The following is a 21559-nucleotide window of genomic DNA, read 5'->3' on the forward strand; positions in this document are numbered from 1 at the left end:
CCTGAAAGTGGAACTTTAGGCTCCTTTCACACAGTAAGTCCGTCAAACGGACTCCGCTTTTTTCAGCGGGGGATCGAGCCGCCGATCCCCCGCTGAGCAGGAGAATGACAGCTGTTCTCCGCACTGTGTGTGGAGACACAGCTCTCACAGCCCCAAAGATCTCTATGGGGGGATCGGATGAGAACGGACCGACGATCCGCTGGACGGATGGAAAATAGGGTTTGCATCCGTCCAGATTTGACGGATCAGATCGGGGTGTCAGCGGACATGTCTCCGCTGCCATCCGATGCCCCATAGAGATGCATGGGGGGACCGTTCCGATCCGCCAAAAAAACGGACAGGCGGATCTGAACGGTCCGCCTGTGTGAAAGGGGCCTTAGTTAGGAAATAAGGTCCTGATAGATTACTTCAGGCTGGCCCCTTTTGCAGGTATAGATATGCCTCACATTAACCACTGAAGGACTAGGCCTATTTCAAACATTTGTTGTTTACAAGTTAAAATCAGTATTTTTTGCTAGAAAATGACTTACAACCCCCCCCCCCCCCCCCAGATATTATATATATATTTTTTTTTTTTTTTAGCAGAGACCCTAGAGAATAAAATGGAGATCGTTGCAATACTTTGTCACACAGTATTTGCCCAGCAGTCTTACAAACGCAATTTTTTTTTGGAAAAAGTGCATAAATGTGAAAGATGATGTTACACAAAGTAAATTGATACCCAACATGTCATGTTTTAAAATTGTGCACGCTCGTGGAATGGCGACAAGCTACGGTTCCTTTTAAATCTCCATAGGCAACGCTCTAAAAATGTTTACAGGTTACCTCTTTAGAGAGTTACAGAGAAAGTCTAGTGCTAGAATTATTGCTCTCGCTTGAATGATCGCGGCGATACCTCAAGTGTGGTTTGAACGCCATCCATATATGTGGGCGCGAGGGAGGGACGGGATGCTTTAAAATATTTTTTATATTTACACTGTCCCTTTAAAAAAAATTTTTTGATCACTTTCATTCTTACTATAAGGAATGTAAACATCCCTTGTAATAGAGATAAGCAGGACAGGGCCTCTTTATTGCGAGATCTCACAAAAGTCCTCAGATCTCTCATTTACACTTATCAGCAAAAAAAAAAAAAAAAAAAAAAAAGTAATTTTACATTTACCTATAAAAAAAAAAAAAATTGGCCCTTTAAGGCCGTTAGGCGGAAGTGACGTCTGATGTCACTTTGGTCCTCCAAGGGCATAGAGTCGAGTGGGAGCCATCTTGCCCTCACTCGACTTCCTGCCCATCACTCAATGGGATGGGATTGGATTGTTTCCGCAGCTACCGACGGCTTCGGTAAGCCAGGGAAGCGACCGCGAAGCAGCGGGAGGGGGGACCTGTCCCGCTGCCCATAAAAGTGATCCCCTTGCTAATCTGCCACTGGGACTACTTTTATGTGACAGAGGATTGCCCGCTGTATAAAAAACTTCTGGGGTTTTGGCAGCTAGCTGATGCCATAACCACGGTATACAACGTCAAAATATTGACGTATATTTACAGAGGGCAGTCCAGAAATGGTTAAAAATTAGCAGCTATACTGTCAGGCCCTATGTAACCCTGCTCTGTAGTGTATTCCTGGCACTTTTCCAATAATCAGTGAGTCACTAGAGGCCAATCTGCTGGCAGCTTTAGGATTTACTGCTGTTGAGGGGGGGAGGAAACAACAGGAATAACACAGTGCCAATGGATGACAGATCAGGGAAGGAGAAGAGAAAAGAAAAGCAGGAGAGGCAACAGGATAAACTGCCAGGAAGACACAAAAGAGTTAAACTGGCCATCGACGGTGCGATTTTCTTTACTGAAAACACAGATTGCAGGAAAGAAAATTGCTCAATTCCCCCATCATTACAATCAGTGTTATTTTACAAGTCATGTGTCCACAGATAGCAGCCATCTTGGCCATGACGTATCCATTTAGGGTGTGCCCCTATCCTCAATTGACTAATTGACAGTTAAACTAATAACCAAATACTCCTCTCATGAAAAAGTATTGAGAGATATTCTTGAACGAAACTGGCATCTTCTCCGTGATGATCCGGTTATAAACAAATATGTTGGCAAACACCCCCAAATTGTATTTAGGAGAACAAGATCTCTAAGAGATCAATTAACAACAAGCCACTATCAACCCATCAGAAATAAAGTAACCACATGTAGGGGTACTTATAAGTGTCGCAAATGCGCCCTATGTCCTTGGATAGAGGAGAATACTCAATACACCCTACCTAATGGGGAAATATTTGTTCCAAAATTCCGGGCTGACTGTAGTACCCGTGGAGTGGTATACATGATGCATTGTGCCTGCGGCATGTTCTATATAGGTAAAACTATAAGAGAGCTCCGCCAAAGGATAAATGACCATGTGTACGTATCAGCAGGGGGAAGGATGATCACGCCCGTGAGCAGACACCTTGACCTATACCACAGGTTCAATCCCAGAAAGGCAAGATTTTATGTGCTTGAGGTTATTCCTCAAGATCCTCGAGGTGGCAACTGGGACAAAAAAATTCTCCAGAGAGAGACTCTCTGGATAGAGCGTCTCAGTGCCACATATAGACCTGGTTTGAACGAAACACAGTCGTACAAACCCTTTCTATGAAGGCCTTTTCATTTACCTAGTGCCAATAGATCTAATTGATCTTGAGTAGCATACTCTGGTTACGATAATGGCCCTTTGTGGGATATGTGGGTCAGGGTGTCTGCTTGGTTCTGGCGTGGTCATCCTCCCCCTGTATATTTAACTATTCCGATACCTCTTTACACTAACGAGGTTCTTTGGCACATATACCTCTCTTCTTTTCCTAATGTACAACAAATAGTCTTTTATGTTATAATCCCTTTCTCATCAATATTATGATCTTGAGGATTTGTGATAAGTCAAAAAATGCAACTTTTTTTTGGGGTTGGAAGTATGGAAGTGTTTCTAGTAGGGGGCAGTTCAGCCCCTGTTCTTCCATTAGGGCTATTACTATTGAACGCCCTTACTAGTGGTTAATGTCATAAAAAATAAACATGGTTACATAATAATTTTTGATAAACAAATACATTACCGATATATATCTCCTGGTTTATCAGGAACATTTTTATACCTTAGCGAAATATGCTTTTATATCTGTATTTTTAAGTATATAATTTCTGTCTTGTTGTGTTGTGTTTTTTCATTTCAGGCAATTAGAATTCTCATGCAATTGCGGACCGATCCTGTGGGGGCAGTGTGGGTAAGCATGGAGGTCGGCCTCATCAGTGAGATATGTGCGGCCAGATAGGCCGCAGGTTGGTTCCGCCCTTTCCGGGCGGAACTTCCTGTGGCACCAGAGCGGACTACGGAGGCATTTCCTGCCTCTGTGTGATCTGCACACACCTGTGACAGAGCCGAGAGCTTCGCTGGGGTGTCCCCGCGCTTGCTCTCGAGCGATGTCCGGTGGGAGTGGCCGGGGCGGTGACGTCTTCTGACGAACCGCCCGGGATCCACGCCATTTAAGGGCGCCAGTTACAAGCCCTGGTATGGTGGAGGTTCCCCATCCGGTGAGGACTGTGCGGAAGCTGGGAACAGCGTGGCTAGGGGTAAGCTATATATGGCTAGCAACAATACTTTAACATTACACTCTGTGATACCCGGGAATTTACTCCAATCTTACTGTGCTTAACAGCCGACATACAAGCAGAGGAGACATGCTCCCTACATTAAGCTCTGGTCCTTTCCAAGTTTGGTGAGCCGTGCTAAGGTGTCTGTTTATGTCTGGGATTCTTTTATTGCATAGGGATCTACTATACTGGGTGGTACTCCATATATCTACCTCTATATTTATTTCCTATGTCCATTTTAAGCACGCCTTGCATGTACTCATTTTGGACTCTATATGGCAACTGCCTGTGTATATGTAACCCTGGTCACTCTCCTACTATTATGGAGGAAGGTGGGCTGGATACCAAATTGACTACACACACATATTTACATATGTATATAAAAGCAAATCAATATACACGATATGTATTTTACTATAGGGGTAGCCCATAGACGAATGGGTAAACTCTGTATGTTGGTGTACAATCGTTTAGAAACGCATGGCATTTGCCCATTCTTACGGTCCAGAATAATTATGTGTCTATTCTTTAGCCCCTTTCGAGGCAGATAATCTATGGGCTCTATGGGTACTTATATACTCTTATAACATGCATGAGGCACACTGATTTTATCACTTTGGAACACTTGAGTTCATGGGTTTAGCACTCTTACGGGCTCTCCCTTAAAGCGATATCATAGAATAAAAATGCCCACTATTCTGAGAAATATTGTTCTTTTGCTCTCATCCATTTAGATAAGAGACATGGAGTGATTACCCTCACTACTATGTCACTATATATTGCCTATGTTTGAGCTTCCTAAAACGCACAGTCCTCCTCGTTAAAGAATTCTCTATGGAAATTGAGATATGTGCCTGATTACTATACGTACAGGTATGTATACATTTTTCGTCCGTATGCTAGGTATATAAACATGATATATATGCTGATACTATAACTACAGCATGGATCCCCACATATACTCACTATTGGCAGCCTCCATTGTTCCCCCTAAACCCCTTTAGTGTCTGAATGCAATCTAAGACCCAATGTTATATTGTGTTGATATTGTAAAAGTAGAAGGACTCATTTGAGATGTGTAATGCGATTGTATGTAATTAAAAGGAGAAATAAATGATATGTAATTGTAATTATAACATACTGAAAATGAGGTAACATATATATGTAATTTATCTAAACACTGTTATTTTTCACACAGACAAAAGAAATGATATGCTCCAGATGAAGCTTTTTTGTCTAAGAAAGCGAAACATGTCGAGCAAAGGTCATATGTTACATGGTGAATGTTAACTTATACTCTCAGTTGACCCCGCTGATCGGCACCATACTACTTGGGTGTCCGCCGGCGGTTCTCTTCTGATATCGAGTAACACGTTTCCAAGAATTATATGACTACTAATGATCTTGTACTCTGAACTGTATGTAAATTACTTTTATAAGTTCTATGTACTGAGATATTGTATAACATAGACCATTTATTGGTCTCACTGTGTCCTCAATACACAATTATTTGCCTGTATTTTTCCATGATTTTTAAAAATATATAGTTTTTTGTTGAATAAAAGAATTTTTTTTAAAAAAACTCTTGTGCCCGAAATCCCTGTTTCCCAATCCTTCCAAATGAATTACAATCAGTGTTGATGGGGGAAATCCCTCCCACGGAGCTATTGTCTTCTCCCAGCGGGGAAGGGGGGCGCAGGGAGCCAAACCCTGCTGGGAGGACACGCAGTAGTTATAGCTAGAAACTACAGCCACTGGAAAAAAACGTATTCAAAAAATCCAGCACCAGGTTGATCGATTGATCAGCTTGGGAACAATCAGCCTACCTATACATGGTTTGAATCTCAGTCACTGCTGAACTGGCTGAGATTAGAACCATATATGACCTGCTTTAGGCAGGCCATAGATTGTGCAATTTTCTTTCCTGCCACCACAGGTGGAAGGAAAATTGCATGATTACCCCAGCGCTATTGTGTTATACCGGTGGGAGCCTTCCCTGTCAACAAAACACAACGATTAGTGTTGTTGGCTATATCCAGCGGAACTATCCGTTTGGGGAAAAAAAACAACAGGCTGGTTGTAAACAAGTCGACTGATATGTGCAGGTATTAGGGTACCCATACATAGATCAAAATTCGGCTGGTCCCTGCTGAACTGGACAAATTTTGATCCTTTTACGGATGGCTTTAAACTTACAAGGATATTGTCTTATCTCCCTGATATTCTCTCCTTTTTCCTGGGTACTTGCAGCACAATGAACATCAGCACTGCAAAGTTTCTATTGGCCTTCCCCTCTAGCTGAGCCAAGGCCAATTTGGGAAAAAAACCAACAGGCTGGTTGTACACAAGTTGATCGATAAAGCCCCGTACACACGTACCTATCGTCGGCCGAACGATCGGCCGTCTTTTGTCCAGGGCTGTCCTGTCTGTTGAAAACTGCAAAAGACTGCACACGAATTTTGTAGGCCAAGAACAGCTGACTGCAGAAGTGATGTCATGTGACGGTTAACTTTCCGTGTGTTTTTTCTTCTCTGAGCATGCCCAGTCTTGCAAATCTGCTGTCTGTCGGGCGAAATCTGTACTGACTGGCGAACAATCGGCCGTTCTGGTGTCGGCATACAAAAATTTTAATGCTTGCACAACAGATTCTGTTCGGCCGAAAGTGCGCTGTCGGCAGCATCATACTAACAAGCCGAAAATCGGCCGATCGTTCGGCGGACGAACATTTTCGGCCGACAATCGGTACGTGTGTACGGGGCTTAAGTGTATAACCAAGGTGTCCACACATGGATCAAAATTCGACCGGTCCCTGCTGAACCAGCTAAATTTTGATCCATGTCCGGGTGGCTTTAAACTTACTAGCATAGTGTCTTATCTCCCTAATATTCTCTCCTTTTTCCCTGGGTAGTGGCAACACAATGAACGTTGCCACTGTAAGCTTCGATCAGCCTTCCCCTCAAGCTGAGCCAAGATACGCAAACAAGACTGGAAATTCACACATTTTAATAACAGAAAATGATGTATAGCTTTTGATCACCCGAACCTCCTGTGACTCCCTGCAGCTTCACAGCCAGCTTCCCACCGCGTTTGCGTAAGCTGCGCTTTGTGAATAGTCCCGCAGCCCTCTGGGACCTGCGACGTGTCCCAGAAGGTTGTGGGCTGGCGAAGAACTTCCAGTGGATCGCTGAGGCAAGCTGACTGGAAGTGGGAGCGGGTGGGGTACCCGTCTAACCCAAGCACCCGCTAACCACCTCCTCCCAAAAAAGGTGCCAAAATTAGAAGAGGAGGCAGAAGGGCATATAACAGATCTTCCCCTTTAAATTTATTAAAATGAGTGAACAGGCAGGATTTTTAATGCATGAAAATACATCTCTTCTGCATTAACCACTTCCCATGAATTGACGTACCTGTACGTTTGGCTCGGAGAAGTGGTTGTACCGGGACGATGCCTGGTATCGTTCTTTAGAGCTGGCAGTTGGCTTTCACATGTTAACAGCCAATGCGGCTCAGGAGCTGGTCCGCAGTAATCCCAGTGAGTGGGAGGGAGGGAGGGGACGCCCCCCACGCGCCTTGCCTCTGCCCAGGTCTCCTGTCCCACAAGGAGATCAGAGCAACCAGCCGGCACCTCCACCGGCTGGTTGGAGTGCCGAACAAAGCCGGATTCGGCTTTGATCGGGTCTGCGATGTATTAACCCGGAAGCAATGTCATGACGCAACTTCCGGTTTACTCGGCAGCTAACGGCCAGTATTCAAAAATGCCTACGCTTCAACTCTAAACTGGTAACTGTTAAAAAAAGTTTAAAGCATCACCTATGGAAAGTTTTAAGTACCGTAGTTTGTCACCATTGCGCAATTTTAAACCGTAACATGTTGGGTATTTACTCGGCGTGACATCTTTCACAATATACAAAAAAATTGGGCTAACTTGACTAGTTTTTTTTTTATGCAGTGAAATTTATTTTCCCCCCCCAAAAAAATTGCGTTTGAGACCACTGTGCAAATACCGCATGACAAAAAATATTTCAACGACCGCCATTTTATTCTCCAGAGTTTTTGATAAAAAAATATATATAATGTTTGGGGGTTCTAAGTCATTTTCTCACTAGAAATACAGATTTAACTTGTAAACATGTGTCAAAAATAGGCTTGGTCCTTATGCGGTTGTAACACAAAAAAAGAATAAAAAAAAAAAATACTCCAGTTCCTTTAAAACAAATCAATAGCATAGTGCTTGTGCTGTGTAATTTGTCCCTTTCTATATTGTGGAATACCCGGTTAATCTTGCCAGTTCCTGTGTCCCCCTATGTGTACTGACCATGGCAATCATGGCTGCTGATCCATGTGGTCAGTTTACATGCCTCCGTCATCACATTCTCTGCTGCAAGTCTCTTCTTCTCCCTCCCTGCCTGTCAGTTCCAGAAGTCTGTGTGTGAGAGCCGATCTCCTGCCTGCGCCCCCCCCCCCCCCCCCGCCTCTATTCCGCTGTACTAAATAACAATTACTTGTATCCGCTCTGTTTTAGCAAGCATTAAGTACAGTGGGTCCGTTTTTTAAAATTATAATGCTTAATACCTTCTTTCACAACGCCGTTGTGCAGTCTTGAGACCTCCCTCTGGTGGCTGGCATACGTCAAACGGGAGTCTCAGTCCCTCCCACTGCTCTCCTTAGATAAGGAAAGGAGAGCGGAGGGAGGTCACGTGACTGCACAGCGGAGCTGTGCAAGAAGGTATTTAGGATAAAAAAAACGAAAAAAAAAAAAACACACAAACTGCACTTTATATCTGATTAATCAGGAAGGATACAAATAATTGTGGTATGTGACCTTTCAACCACTTTAAAAAGTCACCCACCTGCTTGTCCGCTCCCTTGTACAGTGCAGACATTTGGCAATGCGGAAGCCAACTGCACTACCAGGCATGTGCAGGAGTGACATTTTATCAGCCCCGCCAATGAAAGCAGCTAGCAATTGATACCCGGAAGGTGGGCTGCTGTAAGATGTATATTGTGGGGGCTGTGTACCCAGGTACTGGGGTATATAGGTGAATATGTATACGGGGGCTGTACTGGGGGGTATATAGGTGAATAAATACAATGTATATGGGGGGGGGTGTACTGGGGGTATACAGCTGAATGAATACAATGTACTGTGTAGGGATGCATCGAAATGATAATTCTGGGCCGAAACCGAAAATGCAGGATGCCCTTGGCATTCTGGGCCGAAACCGAAAATGACTTTTTCCCCCAAATAATTTTAAATTAGATAGAAGAGGGGCATACACCAAAAACAGGCAGCGACGTACACCTGTCGCTGCCACCCTGTCACAGTATATGTACTGTGATGGGTTGGCAAGAGGTTAATTAGCAATAGTATTTGTATTATGCAGCATGATGGGGTTAATGTATTGTCACTGCTGGTCACTGATGCATTAGTGACCGACCAGTGCCAGTTAATTAACCCCTTTGTGCTGCATTAGTGCAACCAGTATCAGTGTTAATTAACACTGGTTGCACTGATACTGGTTGCACTAATGCAGCACAAAGGGGTTAATTAACTGCCACTGGTCGGTCACTAATGCATCAGTGACCAGCAGTGGCAATACATTAACCCCCTCATGCTGCATAATACTAATACCATTGGTAAGCTCGCCTCAGCTTTCCCCCCCCCCCCCACTGCCTCAGCATCCTTACTGTCCATGAATGAACTGACACACTGGGCGGGAGGGCGGGCGAGCGGCCGCTAATAACTATAACTATGTGAGTGCTTCACTTCCCTGTCAGCGGAGATATCCACATGACAGGGAAGTGAAGCGCTCACATAGTTATAGCTATTAGCGGCCGCTCGCCCGCCTTGCCGCCCGGTGTCAGGTAAGTTCATTCTTCATTCATACACATCGTAGTAGTAGGGACATCACAGTGAGGCGGGCGGCCGGCCAGAGGCGGGACTTTTAAAACCAGCGCTGCGCCCTCCTCCTTACTCACGGCGGCCATCAATTTTGGCATGTTTAACCCATTTTCATCCGAAATAGGATAGGCCCATTTTCGGCCAAAAATTTTGGTGCATCCCTAGTACAGTGCATTGCAAAAGTATTCGGCTCTCTTGAACTTTTCGACCTTTTGCCACATTTCAGGCTTCAAACAAAGATATAAAACTGTAATTTTTTGTGAAGAATCAACAAGTGGGACACAATCATGAAGTGGAACGAAATTTATTGGATATTTCAAACTTTGTTAAATAAAAAACTGAAAAATTGGGCGTGCAAAATTATTCAGCCCCTTTACTTTCAGTGCAGCAAACTCTCTCCAGAAGTTCAGTGAGGATCTCTGAATGATCCAATGTTGACCTAAATGACTAATGATGATAAATAGAATCCACCTGTGTGTAATCAAATCTCCATATAAATGCACCTACACTGTGATAGTCTCAGAGGTCCGTTTAAAGCGCAGAGAGCATCATGAAGAACAAGGAACACACCAGGCAGGTCCGAGATACTGTTGTGTAGAAGTTTAAAGCCGGATTTGGATATAAAAAGATTTCCCAAGCTTTAAACATCCCAAGGAGAACTGTGCAAGCGATAATATTGAAATGGAAGGAGTATCAGACCACTGCAAATCTACAAAGACCTGGCCGTCCCTCTAAACTTTCAGCTCATACAAGGGGAAGACTGATCAGAGATGCAGCCAAGAGGCCCATGATCACTCTGGATGAACTGCAGAGATCTACAGCGGAGGTGGGAGACTCTGTCCATAGGACAACAATCAGTCGTATTCTGCACAAATCTGGTCTTTATGGAAGAGTGGCAAAAAGAAAGCCATTTCTTAAAGATATCCATAAAAAGTGTCGTTTAAAGTTTGCCACAAGCCACCTGGGAGACACACCAAACATGTGGAAGAAGGTGCTCTGGTCAGATGAAACCAAAATCAAACTTTTTGGCAACAGTGCAAAACGTTATGTTTGGCGTAAAAGCAACAGAGCTCATCACCCTGAACACACCATCCCCACTGTCAAACATGGTGGTGGCAGCATCATGGTTTGGGCCTGCTTTTCTTCAGCAGGGACAGGGAAGATGGTTAAAATTGATGGGAAGATGGATGGAGCCAAATACAGGACCATTCTGGAAGAAAACCTGATGGAGTCTGCAAAAGACCTGAGACTGGGATGGAGATTTGTCTTCCAACAAGACAATGATCCAAAACATAAAGCAAAATCTACAATGGAATGGTTCACAAATAAACATATCCAGGTGTTAGAATGGCCAAGTCAAAGTCCAGACCTGAATCCAATCGAGAATCTGTGGAAAGAACTGAAAACTGCTGTTCACAAACGCTCTCCATCCAACCTCACTGAGCTTGAGCGTTTTGCAAAGCCTCGTACACACGCAACGATTGTTGGCCGTGAAGTTTCGGCCAACGTCCAATCGGCCGATTTTCGGCTTGTTAGTATGATGCTTCCGACAACCGACTCCAACTTTTTGGCTGAACAAAATCTGGTGTGCACGCTATAAAATTTTTGTTGGCCCTCAACAGAATGGCCGATTTTCCGTCAGTCAGTACAGATTTCGGCAGACAAAAATCTGATGAGCAAGACTGGGCATGCTCAGAGAAGAAAAAACACACGGAAAGTAAACCAGCACATGACATCACTTCTGAAGTTGGTTTTTGTTGGCCGAGAAAATTAGTGTGCAGTCTAGAGCACATTTCAACCAACACAACAACACTGGACAAAAGACAGCCGATCGGTCGGCCGATAATCGTTGCGTGTGTACGAGGCATTAAGGGGGCTGAATAATTTTGCACGCCCAATTTTTCAGTTTTTTATTTGTTAAAAAAGTTTGAAATATCCAATAAATTTCATTCCACTTCATGATTGTGTCCCACTTGTTGTTGATTCTTCACATAAAATTACAGTTTTATATCTTTATGTTTGAAGCTTGAAATGTGGCAAAAGGTTGAATACTTTTGCAATGCACTGTATATGGGGGGAGGGGGTAGTGTACTGAGGGTATATAGGTGAATGAACACAATGTATAATGCAGGGGTGTACTGGAGGTATATAGGTGAATTAATAAAACGTATATGGAGGGTGTGCTGGGGGTATATAAGTGAATTAATACAACGTATATGGGGCGTGTACTGGGTGTCTATAGGTGAATACAATATATATGGGGTGTGTACTGGGGGGTATATAAGTGAATGAATACAATGTATAGGGGGTATATAGGTGAATGAATACAATGTATACGGGGTGTGTACTGGGGGTATATAGGTGAATGATTACAATGTATATGGGGTGTGTACTGGGGGTATATAGGTGAATGAATACAATGTATACGGGGGTGTACTGGGGGTATATAAATGAATGAATACAATGTATATGGGGCGTACCAGGGGTAAATAAATGAATACAATGTATATTGGGGGAGTACCGGGGGTATATAGGTGAATAAATACAATGTATATGAGGTGGGGGTGTACCGTCGGTATATAGGCGAATGAATACAATGTATACAGGGTATGTCCTGGGGGTATATAGGTGAATGAATACAATGTATACGGCGGGTATATAGGTGAATACCATGTATTGGGGAGGGGGAGTGTACTGAGGGTATATAGGTGAATACCATGTATATGGGGGGGGGGGGAGAGTGCACTGAGGGTATATAGATGAATACAATGTATATGGGGGGGGGTGTACTGAGGGTATATAGGTGAATACAATGTATTGGGGGGAGTGTACTGAGGGTATATAGGTGAATACAATGTATATGGGGGGAGTGTACTAAGGGTATATAGGTGAATACCATGTATATGGGGGAGTGTACTGAGGGTATATAGGTGAATACAATGTATATGGGGGGAGTGTACTGAGGGTATATAGGTGAATACAATGTATATGGGGGAGTGTACCGAGGGTATATAGGTGAATATAATGTATATGGGGGGGGGTGTACTGAGGGTATATAGGTGAATATAATGTATATGGGGGTGTACTGAGGGTATATAGGTGAATATAATGTATATGGGGGGAGTGTACTGAGGGTATATAGGTGAATACCACGTATATGGGGGAGTGTACTGAGGGTATATAGGTGAATACAATGTATATGGGGGGGTGTACTGAGGGTATATAGGTGAATACAATGTATATGGGGGTGTACTGAGGGTATATAGGTGAATACCATGTATATGGGGGGGGAGTGTAGTGAGGGTATATAGGTGAATACAATGTATATGGGGGGGTGTACTGAGGGTATATAGGTGAATACAATGTATATGGGGGTGTACTGAGGGTATATAGGTGAATACCATGTATATGGGGGGGGGGGTGTACTGAGGGTATATAGGTGAATACAATGTATATGGGGGTGTACTGAGGGTATATAGGTGAATACAATGTATATGGGGGTGTACTGAGGGTATATAGGTGAATATAATGTATATGGGGGTGTACTGAGGGTATATAGGTGAATACCATGTATATGGGGGGGTGTACTGAGGGTATATAGGTGAATACAATGTATATGGGGGTGTACTGAGGGTGTATAGGTGAATACAATGTATATGGGGGGGTGTACTGAGGGTATATAGGTGAATACAATGTATTGGGGGGAGTGTACTGAGGGTATATAGGTGAATACAATGTATATGGGGGGAGTGTACTGAGGGTATATAGGTGAATACCATGTATATGGGGGAGTGTACTGAGGGTATATAGGTGAATACCATGTATATGGGGGAGTGTACTGAGGGTATATAGGTGAATACCATGTATATGGGGGGGTGTACTGAGGGTATATAGGTGAATACAATGTATATGGGGGAGTGTACTGAGGGTATATAGGTGAATACAATGTATATGGGGGAGTGTACTGAGGGTATATAGGTGAATATAATGTATATGGGGGGGGTGTACTGAGGGTATATAGGTGAATATAATGTATATGGGGGTGTACTGAGGGTATATAGGTGAATATAATGTATATGGGGGGAGTGTACTGAGGGTATATAGGTGAATACCATGTATATGGGGGGAGTGTACTGAGGGTATATAGGTGAATACCATGTATATGGGGGGAGTGTACTGAGGGTATATAGGTGAATACAATGTATATGGGGGGGTGTACTGAGGGTATATAGGTGAATACAATGTATATGGGGGGGTGTACTGAGGGTATATAGGTGAATACAATGTATATGGGGGGGAGTGTACTAAGGGTATATAGGTGAATACCATGTATATGGGGGAGTGTACTGAGAGTATATAGGTGAATACAATGTATATGGGGGGAGTGTACTGAGAGTATATAGGTGAATACAATGTATATGGGGGGGAGTGTACTGAGGGTATATAGGTGAATACAATATATATGGGGGGGAGTGTACTGAGAGTATATAGGTGAATACAATGTATATGGGGGGAGTGTACTGAGAGTATATAGGTGAATACAATGTATATGGGGGGAGTGTACTGAGGGTATATAGGTGAATACAATGTACATGGGGGAGTGTACTGAGGGTATATAGGTGAATATAATGTATATGGGGGGTGTACTGAGGGTATATAGGTGAATACAATATATTGGGGAGTGTACTGAGGGTATATAGGTGAATACCACGTATATGGGGGAGTGTACTGAGGGTATATAGGTGAATACAATGTATATGGGGGGGTGTACTGAGGGTATATAGGTGAATACAATGTATATGGGGGTGTACTGAGGGTATATAGGTGAATACAATGTATATGGGGGTGTACTGAGGGTATATAGGTGAATACCATGTATATGGGGGGGGGGAGTGTAGTGAGGGTATATAGGTGAATACAATGTATATGGGGGGGTGTACTGAGGGTATATAGGTGAATATAATGTATATGGGGGTGTACTGAGGGTATATAGGTGAATATAATGTATATGGGGGGAGTGTACTGAGGGTATATAGGTGAATACCATGTATATGGGGGGAGTGTACTGAGGGTATATAGGTGAATACAATGTATATGGGGGGGGTGTACTGAGGGTATATAGGTGAATACAATGTATTGGGGAGAGTGTACTGAGGGTATATAGGTGAATACAATGTATATGGGGGGGGGGGGTGTACTAAGGGTATATAGGTGAATACCATGTATATGGGGGAGTGTACTGAGAGTATATAGGTGAATACAATGTATATGGGGGGAGTGTACTGAGAGTATATAGGTGAATACAATGTATATGGGGGGAGTGTACTGAGGGTATATAGGTGAATACAATATATATGGGGGGGAGTGTACTGAGAGTATATAGGTGAATACAATGTATATGGGGGGAGTGTACTGAGAGTATATAGGTGAATACAATGTATATGGGGGGAGTGTACTGAGGGTATATAGGTGAATACAATGTACATGGGGGAGTGTACTGAGGGTATATAGGTGAATATAATGTATATGGGGGTGTACTGAGGGTATATAGGTGAATACAATATATTGGGGGAGTGTACTGAGGGTATATAGGTGAATACCACGTATATGGGGGAGTGTACTGAGGGTATATAGGTGAATACAATGTATATGGGGGGGTGTACTGAGGGTATATAGGTGAATACAATGTATATGGGGGTGTACTGAGGGTATATAGGTGAATACCATGTATATGGGGGGGGGAGTGTAGTGAGGGTATATAGGTGAATACAATGTATATGGGGGGGTGTACTGAGGGTATATAGGTGAATACAATGTATATGGGGGTGTACTGAGGGTATATAGGTGAATACCATGTATATGGGGGGGGTGTACTGAGGGTATATAGGTGAATACAATGTATATGGGGGTGTACTGAGGGTATATAGGTGAATACAATGTATATGGGGGTGTACTGAGGGTATATAGGTGAATATAATGTATATGGGGGTGTACTGAGGGTATATAGGTGAATACCATGTATATGGGGGGGTGTACTGAGGGTATATAGGTGAATACAATGTATATGGGGGTGTACTGAGGGTGTATAGGTGAATACAATGTATATGGGGGGGGTGTACTGAGGGTATATAGGTGAATACAATGTATATGGGGGTGTACTGAGGGTATATAGGTGAATACAATGTATATGGGGGTGTACTGAGGGTATATAGGTGAATACAATGTATATGGGGGTGTACTGAGGGTATATAGGTGAATACCATGTATATGGGGGGGGTGTACTGAGGGTATATAGGTGAATACCATGTATATGGGGGTGTACTGAGGGTATATAGGTGAATACAATGTATATGGGGGTGTAGAGGGTATATAGGTGAATACAATGTATATGGGGGGAGTGTACTGAGGGTATATAGGTGAATACCATGTATATGGGGGAGTGTACTGAGGGTATATAGGTGAATACCATGTATATGGGGGGGTGTACTAAGGGTATATAGGTGAATACAATATATAGGGGGGGGAGTGTACTAAGGGTATATAGGTGAATACCATGTATTGGGGGGGGGAGTGTACTGAGAGTATATAGGTGAATACAATGTATTGGGGGGGGGAGTGTACTGAGGGTATATAGGTGAATACCATGTATTGGGGGGGGGAGTGTACTGAGAGTATATAGGTGAATACAATGTATTTGGGGGTAGTCTATACACAGAAGGGGGTCGCAGGCTCCTCACCCTCCTCGTCCTCATGCTCCCCCCAGTCATTCTCCCGTGGTCCGGCCCCCTCTCCATCCTCCTCCTCGGACTCCTGCTGGAAGTCTATGCGCTGTGCTAGGCGGGCCAGGTTCTGGGACATGGACAGCGGCTGTACATAGGTCTCCGAGCCATCCAGGCCCACCTCCTGAACCTGCTTCTCTGCCGAGGACTCGATACTGATCTGCACCGGCGGACCCCCCGACATCTTCTTCCCGGTAATGCTGCACCGAGCACAGCAATGCCACTGCGCATGCGCGGCGCTCTACCACCGCTCCGAAATCCTAACTCGCATGCGCGGCCCCACTACATCCTCTATGGAAGCCCTATAGGGACAAACTAAGCTTACCTGCAGCTTCGCGGTAAACCTGTCATTGTAGCATAGTCCTTCAGATTACAGAGGTGGTACACTTTCTCCTTCGATGCTGGACGCTGGCGGTCCCTGTTCGGTGTGTTCTGTTAGAACCCTTTCACAAAAAAAAAAAACACCTGAAAAGCTCATGAAAACCTATTCCTAATAAAATCAATGAAGGATTTCACACTGGGGCGGTACGCTGGCGGGGCAATGAAAAATATCCTGCAGCAGCATCTTTGGAGCGCTAAAAAAAAATCAACTCAAAAACGCCCCTTTCCATTGAAATGAATGGTATACGCTTTAAAAGCGATTGAGATTCTTGAAGTCGTTTTTGAGTCAAGCGTCCTTAAAAAAAAAAAGCGCACCACTAGCGCCTCAAAAAGCGCTCATTTTTTTAGGGGCAGTTTTCAAACAGCTCAGTGTGAAAGGGTTCTTAAAGAGATAGTAAATTGGATTCCTCTTGGTCCCTCCATCAGCACCCCACTTCCAGTTTTTGTGTTTGAAACATAAATAATATGCCTTTTAACCACTTGAAGACAAGGTGATATTTGCGTTTTAGGAAAAAAATACACTTTGTCTTTCGTTCATTGACGGACACAGCTCCTGATCTTCCTAACCATTGGGTTATGCTGCCCCTTACAGTAGTAGGACACTAGGCAGAAAAAAAGCTTGACTACGCCTATGGGCAGTCCCAGGGGGTATATTCCCTCTCTCCGCTCTAGGTACTCAGTTTTATCTGCCTAGTCAGGAGTAAGGACCACGTTCCTTGCTGGGATCTTTGGTCCTGGCAATTTTTTCCTTTCCTAGTTAGATTTTTTCCTGTGAGATCTACAATCAACTGCTGGACTGGGTGACATGCTGGATATTCTAGATCCAGTGGTCACCTCAGTCTGGCTAGTTAGCGCGCACAAACCAGAGCTCCGTGCTGGGTCGGCCACAACAGGCCCCATCCTGGACCCAGTGAGTTACACGTCTCGCAGGGACACATTTGACCGGGCGCCGATAGTCCGCATCACAGTGTTACCCTGGTTGACAGCCCCCCACTTCGGTGGCAAGGAGGTCTGTCTTGGGAGTGTTACCCACACGCACGCTGGACAAGTATATGGCTCCTTCCCTCCTTCTGGACGGTGAGTGGGTTGCGGGTACACCCTGGGGTGGTTGGTCCCTCCAGGGTTCACCTCCAACCCCCCCCCCCCCCAGCATTGTACATGTATTGTGTCCCCCTGGCCTTCCCCCTCTACTCAGGGTTGGTTGTACTGGGGGGGGTCTCCCTTGGGCTATGTGTTAGGCCTAAAGAGCGGGTGATCAGGCTTCCACAGGTCTGCCCTCCACGTGGTCAGACCCGCCAGTAATTTAGGCTGTGGCTTTGCGGCCTGCTGGCCTGAGGGAGGGTGTGGTGGCTCTATTGAGAGCAGCTAAAGCTGCAGCTCTCTGCTCAGGCACCTGTCCTCCCCCCTCTGCTGCCTCGGTAGGTCCCGGTTCCTTTGGAGCCACACACTTGCGGCCGGGTGTCTGAAAATTTGTAGCCTACTAGCCGGATGCTCCGTGGGGCGACTCTAGTGCGGGCAGGCATCGGCCAGTCCCTTAGTTCTTTTGAATCCGCGCACTGCGGCCGTGCATCCGAAAATTTAGGCCGTGCTCCTTTTTCTGGACGGGCAGCGCGGTAGGGGTAGTCCTGGTCTCTGACAGTAGTAGCCGCCATTATGCTACCCTTCTCAGCGGCGCTGTGGGCCCTAGGGGGTTTGTGATTGCGGGACTACCTGCATCAGAGAGGCGATGGCGGCGGGTCCTCAGCGGTCGGTGCTCCCTATGCGGCCATGACCATCAAATCTTCAAGACACTGGTGAAAAAACAGAGTTACTTCCTGTATGGGGTGGGGGGGTTATATAGAGGGGGGGACTTCCTGTCTTTTATTTGGTATGCCCGTGTCCATTCACCTAGAAGTGGCATATAACCTAGATAGTAATTATTATGGCTGCTCTGTGACCCGTGATGTACGATAAAGTATATTTTTTTTTCCCCAAAAATTGCGTTTGGAAAAACTGTTGCACAAATACCATGACAAAAAATTGCAAGGATTGCCATTTCATTCTCTAGGCGGGTCTCTGCTCAAATATATATATATATAGTGCCTGCTGAAAGTATTCACAGCGCTTCGCTTTTCCCACATTTTGTTAGGTTACAGCCTTATTCCAAAATGGATTAATTTCAACATTTTCCTCAAAATTCTCCAAACAATACCACATAATGACGACGTGAAAGAAGTTTGTTTGAAATCTTTCCAAATTTAATAAAAATAAAAACAAAAAAAATCCTATGTACATATGTATTCACAGCCTTTTTCTCAATACTTTGTTGAAGCACCTTTGGCACCAATTACAGCCTCAAGTATTTCTGAGTATGATGCTACAAGCTTGGCACACCTATTTTTGGGCCGTTTCTCTCATTCTTCTTTGCAGGACCACCCACATCTCCATCACGTTGCATTGGGAGCATCGCTGCACAGCCATTTTTAGTTTTCTCTAGAGATGTTCAATAGGGTTCAAGTCTGGACTACTCAAGGACATTCACAGAGGTGTCCAGTAGCCACTCCTTTGTTATCTTGGCTGTGTGCTTAGGGTTGTTCTGTTGGAAGTGGAACATTCGCTCCCAGTCTGAGATCTAGAGCGCCCTGGCGCATGTTTTTATCAAGGATGACTCTATACACTGATACATTCATCTTTCTTCAATCCTGACTAATCTCCCAGTTCCTGCTGCTGAAAAACATCCCCACAGCATGATGCTGCCACCACCATGCTTCACTGTATGGTACTGTCCAGGTGATGAGCGGTGCCTGGTTTCCTCCAGACATGACGCTTATCATTCAGGCCAAAGAGTTCAAGCTTTGTTTCATCAGACCAGAGAATTTTGTTTCTCTTGGTCTGAGAGTCCTTCAGATGGGCTGTCATGTGCCTTTTACTGAGGAGTACCTTCCAGCTGACCACTACCATACAGATCTGATTGGTGGAGTGCTGCAGAGATGATTGTTCTTCTGAAGGTTCTCCCCTCTCCACAGAAAAACGCTGGAGCTCTGTCAAGAGTGACCATCGGGTTCATGATCACCTCCTCCCTGACTAAAGCCCTGTACATACGCACAGATTGTTGGCCATAAATTGTCAGCCAACGTCCAATCAGCCGATTGTAGGCTTGTTAGTATGATGCTTCCTACAACCAACTGCGAATTTTCGGCCGAAAAAAATCTGGTGTGCATGCTATAAAATTTTTGTTGGCCAACAACAGAACGGCTGATTGTTCCTCAGTCAGTACAGATTTCGGCAGACAAAAATCAGATGAGCAAGACTGGGCATGCTCAGAGAAGAAAAAATACAGGGAAAGTCAACCATCACATGACATCACTTCTGAAGTTGGTTTTTGTTGGCCAACAAAAGTCCAGTGCAAGTCTAGAGCACATTTCAACAAACAACACTGGACAAAAGACAGCCGATCGGTCGGCCAACAATCTGTGCGTGTGTACAGGGCTTAAGGCCCTTCTCCGCTGATTGCTTAATTTGGCCATTCAGCCCGCTCTAGGAAGAGTCCTTGTGGTTCCAAACTTTTTCCATTTACAGATGATGGAGGCCACTGTGCTCATTTGGACCTTCAATGTTGCAGAAATGTTTCCGTACCCCTTCCCCATCTCTGTGCCTCGATAAAATCCTCTCTCGGAGATCTACCGACAATTCCTTGGACTTCATGGCTTGGTTTGTGCTCTAACATACACTGTTAACTGTGGGAACTTATATAGACAGGTGTACATGTTTCCAAATCATGTCCAGATCAAACCATTTGGTCAGAATCTCTCTTTGCAGAGGTTTGGTGTGGAACTGCGCAAACGGAACCGCCTCAAAAGTGGAAACCATAAGACCCAGCACTTGCATGCAAGCTCCGAGTGATGACCGATGGTTGGACAACAGGAGCCGAACAGTATCTTGTAGCTTCAGAAGTTTCGTCTGAGGAAGAAACACCCGGGCTGATGCGGAGTCCAGCATCAGCCCCAAGTAGTCCAGCTTGGTGGATGGAGTCAGTGCCGATTTCCAAAAATTCAGTGTCCACCCGAACTCCTATAAAATTCACACAGTAATGTCCAAGTAGGCATCTAGAGCCGAGGAAGACTCTGCACGCAGAAGCAGATCTTCCTGGTAACACAGTACCGCAATCCCTTTTCGCCAAAGCAAGGCCAGAACTGGGGCCAAAACCTTTGTGAACACCTGAGGAGCAGAGGCGAGACCAAAAGGTAATGCCATGAATTGATAGTGCTCCTCGCCCACAGCAAAACAAAGAAAACTCTGATGCCCAACATATTGGAATAGGAGGGTAAGCATCCTTGAGATCGATAAAAGCCATAAGATCTCCTTGATAAAAGAAAGTTACTACCGTAAAGATGGACTCCGTCTGAAATTTCTGAACAAAGTGGTTCAAGAACCTTGAGATCCAAGATCGGACAAACCTTGCCTTCCTTCCTGAGAACTGTAAACAGGTTTGAATAAAAACGGTGAAACCATTCCAACTTTGGAACTTGAACAATAACTCCTTGTGCTAAATGGTCCTGCACTGCTTAGTAGAGGCCCTGTAGCTGCTCGTGAGACAGGCGTAAGCTGGAAGGAAAGAACTTTGCCGGAGGCAAGGACCGAAACTCGATCTTGTAAATCAGTTCGTGGACCCATTTGTTCTGAATGAGCAAGGTCCATGGATCCAGAAAAACATGAAGACGTCCCCCTACCCCAGAAGCGAATAAGGGCGCCCCTTCAGGCTGTGTTTTTTTGCAAAAGAACGGCCCACCTTAAAAAAACAATACACCCTAAAACAGGATCAAGTCCTCTTAAACAGCAGCCTGCAAAACCTTGCGGTCAAAAGAAGCATCCGCAAATGCCAACACATCCG

At 44.6% G+C, this 21559-nt stretch overlaps 1 protein-coding gene across 1 annotated transcript in view; it reads right to left on the bottom strand.

Moving 5' to 3' along the window:
- MED17 (mediator complex subunit 17) overlaps window positions 1-16509 on the bottom strand; it is an 85444-nt gene extending 68935 nt beyond the window's left edge. Inside the window, exon 1 of the mRNA XM_082245862.1 lies at window positions 16267-16509. Within this exon, the coding sequence (XP_082101988.1) occupies window positions 16267-16492 (226 nt within the window). The 5' untranslated portion in view covers window positions 16493-16509. The remainder of the gene's footprint in view (window positions 1-16266) is intronic.
- Between the last annotated feature and the right edge of the window lie 5050 nt (window positions 16510-21559).

Source organism: Pelophylax lessonae, assembly GCF_965119305.1.
Source record: "Pelophylax lessonae genome assembly, chromosome: 2".
NCBI classification, from domain to species: domain Eukaryota; kingdom Metazoa; phylum Chordata; class Amphibia; order Anura; family Ranidae; genus Pelophylax; species Pelophylax lessonae.